Raw genomic sequence first — 13,616 nt, 5'->3', positions numbered from 1 at the left:
CATAGTGAGGGATAGAGGAGAGACTTTGGCCTGCACGGGTTCGACTTGAGGTTTGGATGTTGTGGTGGCACCCATGGGAGAGACACACACACACACAGACACACACAGTGCCTGGCAGCCATAATGTTCCTGAGGGAAAATGAGAGTAATCAAGCATAATTTCCTCTATTACTCTGTTCCATATTCAGGATGTTCCTGAGCAGAAAGCAGCCTCTTTTTCATGCGTGTCTGTAAGAGTCGAACGTGGAGACACAGATACATAGAGAAAATTTTTAAAAAACATGCATACCGCCCTTTGCTTTATATTCCCTGATTATATTAGTTAGTTCTCTTACTGTTCCGACTGCAAATAAACATGTTTTTAAAATCAGGAATCCGGTTTTCTTTCAGGAGAAACTGTACAAGTCACTCTTCTGCTGTTCATCCTGATGCAGTGAAGCAGTCTGTCCACCAGGTGGCAGTGTGGATCCGATCTTTTTTCCTCATACTTTCTGCTGATGACAGGCAAAAAACACTTCCCTGGAGAATAACAGTCTGGTGAATTTCAGAATTGAGCTAAACATGCAGTTTAATTTCTTAAATCGTAGAACGAATGTCTGATTTTAATCCTTCCTCTTGTCCATTTATGATGAGGTTTATGTTCCCATCATTTAATAGTCATTTAGTCATTAGTCATTTATTGAACCATATATGGAAGGAAGGAGTCACATCTGTAAACACTGCGCAAAAATAATTCAAATGTGCAACCTTAAAGGAGCACTGCATAGTTGTGGGGATCAAATTTGAATCAAATTTGAGAACAGCTTGTTTATTCACTTATAGAAAAGATTAATATTTCTAAGTAGGTATTATTACCTCATTAATATTTTAAATGTTACAATTCTGAGTTTGAATTTCTACACAGTGCCCTTTCATACTGCAGGCTGGTGACAGGAAACACTCATTTCTCTGTTTCATACAAGTTTTTTTATTATTATTATTATTGATTACAGTGTCTTTCATTGATTAACAGTGTATTCCCCATTACATTAAGTTCAAACCAAGATTATTCTTTTTAAATCAGAGTACAAAGAAAAGTAAAATATAATACAACATTGTACAGACAGGACATGATAATGAGATATAATACAAAGTGTCCAGAAACACTGCAGCTCTCCAGAGGCACAAAGCCCCTTCACTCTTTGTTGTAAACATAAAGCTCCAAACATGCCGCTCAAACTGCCGTCATCCTTTCTATCGGTTAAATGAATTCTCTGTGAGGAGCCAAACAGACTGACCGGGCTGAACGGGATCATCCTCTCCAGGAGTTCAGTGAAAAAAAAAAGGTTTGCAGAGGTGCAAATTAAATTGATCCATGTGAAGTGTTTTCCTTGTCAAGTCATCGTCATTTGCCCCTGCTCGGTCTGGAGTTGATGATTTTTTTGGTGTTTCTGATATAAACAACCATCAGCTGAGTGCTACTGATGTCATCAGTTGAAATCTCTTGAACAGACACTTTGTGCAACATTCGACCCGTCTGGTACCTGGAGGTGATCTCATCAAAGATCTGTAGCTACTCCAGGTTGTGTCTGAAGCGTGGGGATATCCTGCTGGTAGCTACGTGCTCTGCATGCCGCTGTGTGGACTCGAGGAATCTGCAACAACAACAACAACAACAGCGCCAACACACTGAAATAAAATACCAAACTTATCAGCTGAGTTTAGTTCATTACAGATGTACTGCATCAGTGTGGAGCAAGAAAAAAAAAGTCAAGAGATCAAGATCATCAAAGAGGTTTATTTTAATTGTGAAATCACACCCTCCACTCTGATGATCGACATGAATCAGGCTTTAATCTATGAACATTCAGACTTTGCATGACTTTGTTTTGTTACCTGTGTGCAGCGTGCTCGTCTTTATGCGGCTCTCCTCCAGCGTTAAGAAGCAGCTGCTCTTCTCCCTGCTAACGCCTCCTGCCCCGATATCACAGGTCAGCACCATGATGGGACCCCTCTCCCCCTTCAGGTGGACCTGGATACCATCCTATGTCAACACAAACACACACACAACCCCAGTCAATATGATGAAATATTCTATCTACCTTCTCAATGCATCAGCTACAGGTATGTATTACCTACATGAAACACAATCCATGTTATCAACAATGTCTATATTTTAATCTCTAGAATATTTCATTACTACCATCTCATATCAATACATATCAACTAAAGTAAAATGAAATATCTGTTTATCAATATATTTTCTTAAATGCATAATCAAGACAATTCAGTTTTGAAAAATATTTTATAAAAAAAAAGGACAAAAAGAAAAACCAAAGAGCATATTTATATTCTTATATAAAAAGGTTAGTTGTTTTACCTCTTTGGGTGGAGGAACCTCCAGTTTGGTTTCCTCTGGAGCTTTGACGACGAACAGCGTCTGCTCCTGGAAGGCTGCGAGCCGGCGGATATCTTCGTAGGTCACATAGGCCAACGTGAGGGGACCGTTAAGGAAAACCTGCTCAGTAGTTAGTTCCCTTATTAAATATATACATCTAAATACTTTCTGCATCCTGGGTTAATTGATGGTTTAGAAACTTGTGGTTGACAACCTGTTTCTCCTTCCTCATCTCTCATCTTGGTGCATAATGTGACATATTAATCCGAGTCATTAAAATAAAATCTATTGATAACTGGATCGAAACCATGGTTGGCAGATTTTAGCAGTGTGATTTACACATGCAATGACTGATCTTTTGGCCACTTGGGGGCAGTAAAGCAAGCTGCAAGCACGTCACTAATCTAACACAGACAACATGGAAAACTTTTGGCAGGTACAGAGAAAAATTAGCAGTAATTTGGAGCCATGTCAAGTCCAGTATTCATGTTGACTATGTTCAGTCTGCTGGAGCCAGTGATGCAAATATTAACAATGATACTGATGATCAAAAGTCATGTGTAAACCTGAAGGAAAATAAATATGTACACTATCTTTTCTGCTGTCGTCTGTCCCACAACTGAGATTCACCATCCTACTAAACAGCAAATAAAAAAGACAACGTTTCCTGAATTGAGAATTTTCAACAACATCCAATCAAAACATCCTGATTAAACCTTAGTGGAAATGCAAGGCTTAACCAAGAACCACTGACTTGCATGTGCTTTAAGTTCAGGTTATGGACTTTATGAACTCAATTAGCAGCAGCGCGCTACTGCTCGTCTAAAACTGGGTTTGATGTGAAAGGATATGCAGCGCTCTCCGTGTCGTCGGTCATGTCGAAGAGCTGCTGAGCGCACCTTTTGATGAGGGTGTCCAGAGTTTCCTCCACCAGCTTCAGACTCTCCATCTCTCTCTCAAACATCTCCTGATCGTTCCACAGGAAGCTGGAGATCTGATGCTTTCCTCTGGACAGACGACAGGAAGACAGCCGCTTTAACGTAAAGATTACAATCTCAATAATATAATTACAGTCCCAGGAAAACCTGGAGCCATCTGATGACAACTGAGCAAACTCCATTCACTGACGGAGGACAGACTGAGTGAAAAGTAGTAAGAAGGATAGTAAGTGGAGCTTTGCATGATTCAAGATACAATATATTTGGCTCGTTCGCTCAACAGTGATGTGATTATTATTTTAACAAAGCATCATTCAGAAATCAAAGAAATCAAGACACACAGCCAGAGGTGATACCTGCAAATAACTTCTCTTCTCTGAGTTATTAAACATAGTAAAGCAAATGTTTAGCATTTTTCTGTGTAAAAATGAGCTCATAAAACCCAAAAATATTAATGGAACATGCACAGTGGATAATAATGCAACCACATGCTTTCATCTGTTCACTCACATCCATTTGAACTTGTTGGCCGACTGCCTCTCGACGAGGCTGATGCCTTCTAGGACGTTGGTGACGTCATAGATACGCCTCCTGCGGCACTGCATGTCGCAGACCACCTGCCTGATGTCCAGCGAGTTGTCAGGAGCTGCCAGCATTATGTCCAGGAAACGCCGCGTCAGCACGCCCAGGGACACATCTGGATACGAAACAAGACACTGTTACAGCTAAAAAAAAAACCAAAATGTGTATTTATCCATCCTCCTGATTCAAACTCCAATGTGCTGAGAGTCCATAACAAGATCTTGTTACAAAAAGTTGTTAAAGTGAAACTCCTGAAAAATGTGTCAGTTAAAAGACAGAGGCACGCACCCTGTCTGTGGCCGACTCTCTTTGTCTGGATCACCTCTTTCTTCTGATCAGGGTTGAGGCTGGAAAAAAAAAAAACATGTTACTCAACTTTAAGTCAAATGTGTCTTTTCTGTCAGGATCATTATGGAAACCTGCGGTCTGTTACCATGTATGAGGAGGAAACAGAAGCAGAGAGGTTTGTTTACCTGGTTGTCCTGGCCTCTGAAGCCTTCTCAGCAGCTGGAATCTAAAATTTAGAAAGTAAACAGGAGTTACAGGAGTTTTATCCGGCATTTTGATTAATATGGGTGACAACACACGTTATGTCTGTTTTTCTGACCTGCCGTGGTGGATCCACTGCAGGAGGTTCTGTTGGAGGAGGCGGCTCTGGTGCCAGAGGTTTCACATTAGCAGGAGCGTCATCTTCATCATCATCAGCAGCAGCAGCAGCATCTCCACCGCCCCACTGGTCCTCTTCCTCAGATGACTCTGCTCCCCAGGGGCTGATCATGCCCATGGGCCCGTCCAGGCAGGGGGGCATGATGGGAATGGCGTCGCTGTTGACCCCATTTTTGGAGATGTCCTCCGGCAGGAAGTGGTCTTCACAGATTAAATGCTGCTCTGACGAGTCCTGCTTGTCCGTCTCCCTCAGAGCTGCCAGCCATACCTGAACAAGGTCATCACCAGTGTTACTGCTGTGTTAATGAATGCTGGACGTTTACAGATGTTTACGAGCTTTTCCGATTTCCGATTCCATTTAAGATTACAGATCATCCCTGATTGAGGCCCTAATTCAAGAATTTAGAGCCTTTAAAAAGTGGCTGAAATAACGTCATGAATATTATGAAATCTACCGGCGCATCGCAGACACACTTTGTTTCTTTACTTCTGCATGACCTTAAAATAATATCAAAATATCTTTAGGCCATATCCCAAAATGTGATATATTCCTCAAGATTCTGAAATATCATTAATTCCAGGATGGGTCGACAAAATCGAACACCACAGTATTTTTGACGCAGTGAGCCCGACTTCAATATAAGAATTGCAGTGGTGTTTTAGGAATGAGCACTGCACTTTTCACAGAATAGTTCTGATAAATAATCATCAGTAATGTGGGTACAATGATGAAGATGGTAAAGGCAAGTATTAGAACAAGTAGAACAGTTTTTATTTAGTTTATATCTATAATACTTTAAGTTGTGTTTATTTTGTTTTATGTCATTTGTCTTCAGTCTGGTCAACAGTTCAAACATGGGTGTAATTTGTGTTTTAGTGTTTGATTCAGATTCAAACCTGATTTCTTTTTTTTTTTCAGTTAAAATAGGCTGCGTTAGGTTTCACATTTAATCTGAATTTCCATCGACCCATGACTTTCCTCTTTCTCAGTGTTCTGTATTTAGTAAAAAAAGAATTAAACACCTTAAATAGAGGTTGTTGCTAGTCTTTAAGTGTGCTTTCGAATAAAACGTAGGTGCAAGACTTTTAGTTAAATACAACCTATTTATTGTTGCACGTCTGTGTTTATATAAAAGATGTCAGTACTTGTTTCAGTGCTGAAATCTTTTAAACAAGACAGGTCAGGTGTCAGCTCAGACTGGCGCTGTTGTTGAGTAAAAGTTGTTGCCTAGAAATTAACTGAAACTAACGACTCCCTGGACCTTTAATCAATCTATGAATTCATTAACTGATTTAAAACTGCCCATTACTTAGTTACAGTGTCGGTTAACAGATGAGCCAAAGCATGCCACCGATGTGTGCAAGTTGGTCCTTTAATTACAGGAAGTTATGTTAGCTAATACATGTTAGCATCAAGTTAGCTAGCCGGGAAGAAGCGGATAAAAGGAGGAACCATTTATTCACGTATTAACGGCACCTACACGACCCTGTCTGAGTCTGTGGTCCACTCATTTCTCCACAGCTCACCTTGACTCGCGCTGGGTCTGTGGGGAAGTTGAAGAACCTCTTCGGCGGCCGGTTGTGGACACCCCGGTTGTTCGCGTTAACGGTCACCACGCGGTTCGGACACCCAGAGACGACGCACTTCACCATGCTAACCGACACTCCTCCACCCAAACCGAGCCGAGCCGAGCCGGGCTAACGGTACATCCGAGCCCCGTTGGGAAAAGTTAGGATTCTGAAAGAAGCGCCACGGTACCGCGGTGTTTGTTTACGTCGTGTTTCACAGGCGGCTCGCAGACAGGAAGGGGCGTGTTTTTGACCCGGAAATACAACAGTGGAGGGAAAACTGGCAGAGCGATGGCGCCAAATGTGCGCCCTCTACCGTCCATATCGTGTCACACACGTTAACTTATTCATATACATTTACTGATTTACCTGAACTCTTTTTAACAAAGCTGCAATGATCGAAAAATCCTGTTCTGTTTTTATTCAGTTCTCACATTACTTGTCAACCTAGAAACCTCATAATACGGAAAACTGGCAGTGTTTCCTGCATTCTGGTGCCATTTAAATAACAAAAATAACAAAACAATAAGCTAAATGTGTGAGATTTGTCGTGTATCAAATAGTTCTCTTTTTAATTTTGTGTCCCAGAAAACACAACACAATAATTTGCAACCTCTCCATTTAACACTTTACATTAATTCCCCAGATAGCACCCCTACATCTTGCAGACGCTGACCCAACTAATATAATTCACACTGTGACGACATAGTATGGGGAGCATTTGTTGAGTGGGAAGACGTTGGCCAGGCATCTGCATTCGGTCGACGTCTTGCCCACTGTCTCGCCAATTAGCAAATGCTAACACACATACAACACAACCCTATGTTTATCAGCCCCTCACTGGAAAATTGACATGGAGCAACCCTTGCGACTGACAGAAGAATAGACGTTGCATAAACTTTTCATAAAAAGTAACGAAAATTCTTCTCTCCACGGCGTCTGAAATGTTTCTTCTCCTCTCCCTTTCTCTGTCCATATCTCATGTACTGGGGAGAACCAGGGCATTTACCAAAAAATCCATTAAAAAAACCCCCACTGACTTCATTCTCTCTTCAAAAGACGAGGGAACTTCCGGTTCCTTCGTCTTTTGAAGAGAGAATAAAGTCACCAAACCCCCTTTAAATAAACACTTAATTTTGAGACTTGTTGCATCAAGAGAAACTGTCTAAACTCTCTGAAACGCTGTCTGCAACACACTCTTAACTGCTCAGGCCTGCTCATTAATTTGACACATATTTCTTTCTTTGTATATAAAAACATGTGTGTATGTTCCAGTGATGTAGGCGTATATTTCCATATAGAGCGGGGAAGTGAGATCTGGTCACAAGAGGTCACTCAAGACGCATTCAGTGCCAGGTGTGAATAGACGGGCTCCAAGCTGCTAACTTATGATTAGATATCTCATCGCTCTCACCTGTTTACTGTATGAACATTTGGTCAGAAAAACAACGCCCAGCACTACTTTAGGCTACTGTGATGATTTCTTCATCTGCACATAGGCTCAGGAAGCATTTGAGATGTAAGTGTGACAATTTTACTTTAATATTATTCTTTTTTTAAATATAAAAAATGTGTCACTTCATGTGTTCTGGTACCTTTTACGAGAGGTTTGATACTTTATCTGGCTGTGGAGCACGATATAAAGTTATAGACAGGCCTGCATATTTTCATTTCATCCAGAGGAAGTGCCCCAGATCACATATTTGACTATATCAATAAGCTAAAAGCATGTTCACTGATTCAATGACTCACTTTGTGGCACAGGCTCATGATATACTGTACTGTGTGGGCAAAAAAATACACATCGACACCTAAACTAAAAAATTTAATAAAATATGACGCAATCAATCACTAACAATGATAATATAATAGATATCATGACCTCACACAGTTACAACTATGCATAGTTGTGTCATCTAATGTAGTGACAGAGCTGCACCAACAGTTAAAGATTTTAAGATAACAATACAAAATATTAATTTGTAGAGTTACCCCTTTTTGTTTACTTCACATGTTAATCCTCTTCATTTCATCAATTTCTTTCTCTCCCTCTGTTTTCATCTCATTTGCCATCTTCCTTTCCTCTTTCCCTTCTTGTTACCTAGTTTATTTATTCAGGGATTTTTATGGTAACATTGTGTGACCCACCTTCACTCAGCTGCCTGCCCCTTAATGTTTGCAACCTATGTGTGTCAGTGTGGGTAGCAGTGAAAAAGGTGGTCAGGAGTTTCATTTACCCAGGCATTCTCTCAATAAGTAGGACGACTGGTTTTGATAATGAAGCTCTGCTGCAGCGCTCTGAAAAGAGCCCCGAGTGGAGAGACTGACGCATTTTCAACACGGTAAAAGTTGGTGGGTTGCTAAAATAATAATTCAAGAGAGCGTATAACGGGCGGCAGCACATTTTAAGATTCATAAGTTGATCATCATGGAAATTATTCAAAACATTTGCCTCAAAACGAAGAAAAAAGCACACCTGGGCAGCAATCATCGGCGTTCCATTCAAAACAGGAGCGGGTCGCGGGCAGTGTTGCAACACAAGATTTATTCAGAGCAAGAGATGCCGACACCAGCATGATAAAAATTGTACAAACTTCACAAGTCAAATTAAAATATCACGTAGCAACTCGTGACCTTAAACATACAGCAAAAATACCAACGAAACCCATGCCATGTGGTAAGAAAAACTTCTGTTGAAAGTCCGCGAGTGGCAGAGAAAAAGGGGTGAAAAGGAGAGAAAATGAATGTTGTATAAAAACCCCTTCTCAATGCACCGCTCAAAAGAAACTGCAACATCTTCATAAACGGATGATTTCACATATTCATATGGATTTCTTTTGCATTCTAGCATGTCACATGTTAGTGTTGAGATTCTCTATGTAAATAGTTACAGTTTAGCTTTTACATCTGATATTACAATATCTAGTCTATTGACTGTCTTTAAGTGGCAGAATTGTGCTTTAACTCCCATTTCCTTTGTTTCAGTAAGAATAACTGACTGAATAAAAAATACAAGCTGTCAGTCTATCTAATGCAGTAGTTTACTGGCAGGAAGCTGCAGACACAAAGCTTTGGACAGAGGTGTGAAGTCAGGGAATGAGGCTTTGCAGCAAAAGTCCAAAGAAAGGAACATCTCTAAAGGAAAACTCCCCGTTAGCACTGTTTGCTTTGCCTTCCCGTGGAATACTGGACCGAGAGCAGAGAAATAAGCAGAGAGAAGTCAACCTGCTGTTTAGAAGAACCCTGGACGCCTGATGTAACTCCTCGCATTGTGCAACTTTGCAGAACGGGTTGTTTAAGTCGTCTCCTCTCTTCTGAGGAAGAGAAACAAGTCTGCAACAATGCATTCATGTTTGACTATTTTCATTTCCTACATCATGTTTCAGGTGGTCTAAAGTGGAGCATTTCTGATGTTTAATTAAAAAAAACCACGAAAGGTATTCAGACAGAGGCTTGTCAGCGTGGTTCAGCGTCTTGTTTCCGGCAGATCTTTTAAAAATCGGTTCTGATGGGTTAGCGACTACACCGGAGTGGAGCGGGTCAGCGGTGTCAGGGGACCAGGGGGAGAGTTTTCCTTTAAACAGCAAGTCGACTCAAGTGAGATTTGTTCCAGGTCGCTTTCAAACAGGTATCACCAGCACAAAGTCTTGTCGAAGTCACAGTTTCCACAAACTCGCTGTACAGTTTTTGCTTCATTTACCACATGATAATACTTTGACATACTCCAATAAAGTGCATGCATGATCGACGGTGTTCAGAAAACATACTCCATCAGTACTACTGATTTTCAGACCGAATGTCATCGTAAGGCCGATTCAGATCAAATACTCAGTCTTTTGATTCAGTGCACAGACATCGCATCACGACTGCTGGCTCTAGTTTTCATTCATCTTTTCAAGAACAATCAAAGACAATTAAAAAAAGTGCTGCTTGGTCATCACGTCGTCTGGCATCATGTCCCATTGTGGCTCAGACAATAAGATGCATGACTGGAAAGACATTTTCTACAGGACGAGTGCAATATACAAATGACGGATGGGGACGTTTGACCCTGTAAGTCCAGTGGAGCCATCAGCCTTAAGGAAGGAAAATCATATCTACAAATTCCTTTCGCCTGCCAAGAGCCTCTTAATCGACAATAAAAACATCAAAACATGGAAACAAAGGTGTCCCTGTGCAAAGTCGAACATGACAGAACCAAAGTCCTTTCACCCGCGTCAGATTCCTAAAACATGATTGTAGTAAAAGGTTTATACAAAACGCAATACATTTATAGTTAGTAAAAAGATCTATCAGCTCTTTGCTAGTTTTATTCATAAGAAATTGCATATACCCAAACATGTTTTCATATAGATTGCATCCCATATCTAAACAAACGATTTAATATTATCATACCAATATTGCTGACACGTTGTCCTATTAGCTAGTCAAGGTTGATGATCAAAAGAAAATTCAGAATGGCAGATTGTCTCCTACATTTTCCGTAGCCATTGGTCTCTCCGCTTTCGTTTCCCCCCCCCCGCCGCACCAACCAAAGGAAAAAAAAGCGACAGGACAGGACAGGTTGAAACGAAACAACTCCGAAGGGGATGATGGGATTTGCACCAGTAAGTTTCCGTGTCATGATGTTTGAAGATCTTCTCGCCTCTAGCATTGGTTCATCGTCATCTTCTTTTTCATAATTTTTAGCTAAAGATTTACAGTAACATTAGTGTCCACACGGTCCACGTTTTTTTTCCAAACATTACAAAAATGAATGAATTTACATCCATTGAACAACCTCCAGCTTCGCGGCTCGCGAGACAAAGCCTCTCGGGAAAATGATTGCTCCTCGCGCCCGCCGCTCCGCTCCCCCAGTTAAACCCGTGACGCCCAGTTTTTTTCATGTATGTAAATTGCATCAAAATAAAAAAGAATGATTCAAGCTTACGATAAATAAATACATACATATACACTAGAATGTGCATACATTAGCAGCTATAAACAGTACATCACATTATATTAGATCATATGAAAATGTACAAAACGTGAATGTTTGTTTAAAACGTTGGTAATTTGTTTTTCAAAGCAAGGCAACGACAATCAAAAATAATTTCCAAAAAAAAAAAAAAAGAGAGAGAGAGATACCCATGGAGTTGAGAGCATAACAGCAGAAGAAATAAAAGAACTATGGTAGATTACAGCAGCAAAAAACAACCAATTCCCCTCTTTTTGACCTTTTTTTTTTTTTCCTCTTGTTGTTGTTGTTTTTGCTTTGCATTTGTTACTTCGGCCTCGGTCAGGGCTACACCTGGATACCCTGGACGGCCTGTTTGATGTTCTCCAGCAGCGCCTTGTTCTCCGGGCTCTGGTACTGGTCCTGGTGAGTGTACATGTCTGTCAGTGTACTCACATAAGTGTCAAAGTTCTGTTCATTCATTGGCTCCTGTGAGGGGAAAGAAAGCCATGAAGAAACAAACAATCAGAGGGACTAGAAGACATGTGTATGTGACAATCAATTTCTAATTTAAAAAAAAAAAAAACACTTTGGGAAAGAAGACAGGCGGGCAGCAAGGGAGGAGGGGAACACTATCAGGAAAGCATGGCTCAGCTACTCCTTTCTCTACTACCTTTTTAATATCTATACTTCAGCCTGTGAAGGTCTACAATGCAACTCCAAACCATGCAAAAATCAGGAGAGGGATGGTTAGCTTGTGGATAGATGGAAGGTTAATGCTGAGCATATGGAGACAAAATCAGGATGTTTAAAAACCAATGGGAGGTTAATGGGCAGATGACAGAGACACAACTGTGGATTGAACCTAGCCGACTGGGAGTTTTGGTTTCTAAGAGATGGAACAGCTTTGGCTTCAGAAACAATCTCATTGGTTGAGTTCAACCTCATTGGCTGTTTTACTGCAAAAGTCATTATTTGTTTGTTTGGATGAACACCGTTAATATATATGGTGTCCCTCAAGGCTCGATTTTAGACCCATTTTATCTATTATGCAGTTTCTGTTTTCAGAGCTCTGTTCCTACTGTTCTTTGCCAATACAGAAAGTGTTTCTTGTCTATAGCGAGGGGGGAGGTAAAATTATTTAAAATCCTTGTTTTGGTTTCTAACCTTAACCACAATCTTTTCCAAACATTAACCATGACTTAGTTACCACATGCAAAGATTTGAACATTGAACAATGTTGTACATATTTACAAATGTTATAATTTGGTTTAAAAATAATTCTTATTGAATGCAATCCAGGATTTTGTGATATCATCAAATATTATACTTTTGATTATATGTATAAATAATAAATATTTTATATGATGTCCAGTAGCTTGTCTTAATTAAGTTCAATAATCAGAATGATTTTGTTTAACAGAATGTTGCAAGAGTGTTGCAAAATGTCACATTTTCTTACTTGATCCTGGCTAGATACCATAACAAGAAATAAAATGGATAATTTGGTCACGTTGTTTTGGGAATCAACCTATGAGGATGTGTTAACACATTTTCACTTCTATCACTGGGTCCCATCAACTGTGGTTTAACTCAACCAGCCAGACTATTTCTGATTCCAGAGCAGCTCATCATCCAGGTTTGTGAATCCAAAACATTTAGCATAGCTGTGACTTGAGCAATAACAACATATTTCCTGTTAAATGCTTACTTTGTCACGTGAATCTCATCTGTATCGTGAATTCAAAGGTCCATGTCTCAGCTGAGACTTGAACATTTTAGGTAAGCTAAATTTTTCAGTTAATCCTCTTGTGTGTTTATCATCTATTATCATCAGGATAGAATAACAAAGCAGAGGATCCTGACGCTCTGAAATGTGACTTATTACTTTAAAATGAAGTCGCAGCTTCTTAAATGAGATTCAATATGATTTGGGGGAAGAAAAAAAAAGGCATCAAATCACATCAGATGGTTGTCTGCAATTTGCCACATGTAGGTCCACCACTGAGAGTATACTGCAGCATACATGGATAGTTGTGATGTGCGGATGCCACTAAAGAGGGAGGGGAGGATGACAGTGCAGAAGAGAAGGATAATTGGATAAAGGATAAATGGATCTCTTACTCTGGGAGGCATCTGTAAACAGCAGTTATGCTTTACTGGGGCCTCTTTCTGTGGCAGCGGTCTCTACAGGAGAGGGTGTACAGAGAAGTCTATTAGCCCGCTAGACACACGCCAGCGGTCACAAGGCTTCATAAGCTACACTGAAAAAAAACACACAATGTCCGCCTTAACAGTCATCTTCCCCTCCAGATCTCTCCTTTATGTTTTTGGAAACAAGACAGGGAAAATTCTACCAATTCGACCATTCTGAACGTGGAAATTTCCACCTTGTCCGATGCATGATCTCGAGGTTGCTTTTGGAGGGGATGAAGATGAAATTCCTTGTTAAGACGGACATTTTTCTTGCAGTGTGATATGAAGCAAATCTCGCACATGAATGGAAATACAGGAGGCTAAGAGTCCAGTTATCAAGCAACTCGATTCA

The 13,616-nt window shown here is 40.4% G+C and overlaps 2 protein-coding genes across 9 annotated transcripts in view; both read right to left on the bottom strand.

The window, feature by feature from the left end:
• Positions 1-947: 947 nt before the first annotated feature.
• Positions 948-6,389, bottom strand: si:ch211-195d17.2 (uncharacterized protein LOC560495 homolog). The gene is made up of 9 exons (XM_037085433.1): positions 6,091-6,389; positions 4,505-4,831; positions 4,371-4,411; positions 4,186-4,244; positions 3,826-4,012; positions 3,229-3,384; positions 2,360-2,474; positions 1,876-2,023; positions 948-1,634 (listed from the first exon to the last, which is right to left on the bottom strand). The coding sequence occupies exons 1-9, from the start codon at positions 6,214-6,216 to the stop codon at positions 1,597-1,599; spliced, it is 1,197 nt and encodes a 398-aa protein (XP_036941328.1). The 5' UTR covers positions 6,217-6,389; the 3' UTR covers positions 948-1,596.
• A 2,268-nt stretch (positions 6,390-8,657) lies between these two features.
• The window catches only part of myt1la (myelin transcription factor 1-like, a), a 79,492-nt gene continuing 74,533 nt past the window's right edge, over positions 8,658-13,616 (bottom strand). For 5 of the 8 annotated variants that reach the window (XM_037085424.1, XM_037085427.1, XM_037085426.1 and 2 more), the window contains 2 exons: positions 13,193-13,255; positions 8,658-11,557 (listed from right to left, as the gene is read on the bottom strand). In XM_037085424.1, coding sequence (XP_036941319.1) covers positions 11,417-11,557; positions 13,193-13,255 — 204 coding nt within the window. In that variant the 3' untranslated portion in view covers positions 8,658-11,416. The remainder of the gene's footprint in view (positions 11,558-13,192; positions 13,256-13,616) is intronic. The other 3 variants (XM_037085428.1, XM_037085432.1, XM_037085429.1) reach the window with 3 other exon arrangements.

This window comes from Acanthopagrus latus, chromosome 22, assembly GCF_904848185.1.
Source record: "Acanthopagrus latus isolate v.2019 chromosome 22, fAcaLat1.1, whole genome shotgun sequence".
Lineage (NCBI taxonomy): Eukaryota > Metazoa > Chordata > Actinopteri > Spariformes > Sparidae > Acanthopagrus > Acanthopagrus latus.
This window is presented reverse-complemented; position numbering and strand designations above follow the sequence as displayed.

Coding starts and splice junctions, on each gene's coding strand:
- si:ch211-195d17.2 (XM_037085433.1), bottom strand. CDS start 6,216: ATGGTGAAGTGCGTCGTCTCTGGGTGTCCGAACCGCGTGGTGACCGTT. Junction 2,475..3,228: donor GACGACACGGAGAGCGCTGC/ATATCCTTTCAC, acceptor CGGTCCCCTCAC/GTTGGCCTATGTGACCTACG. Junction 1,635..1,875: donor GACGAGCACGCTGCACACAG/GTAACAAAACAA, acceptor TTGTTGTTGCAG/ATTCCTCGAGTCCACACAGC.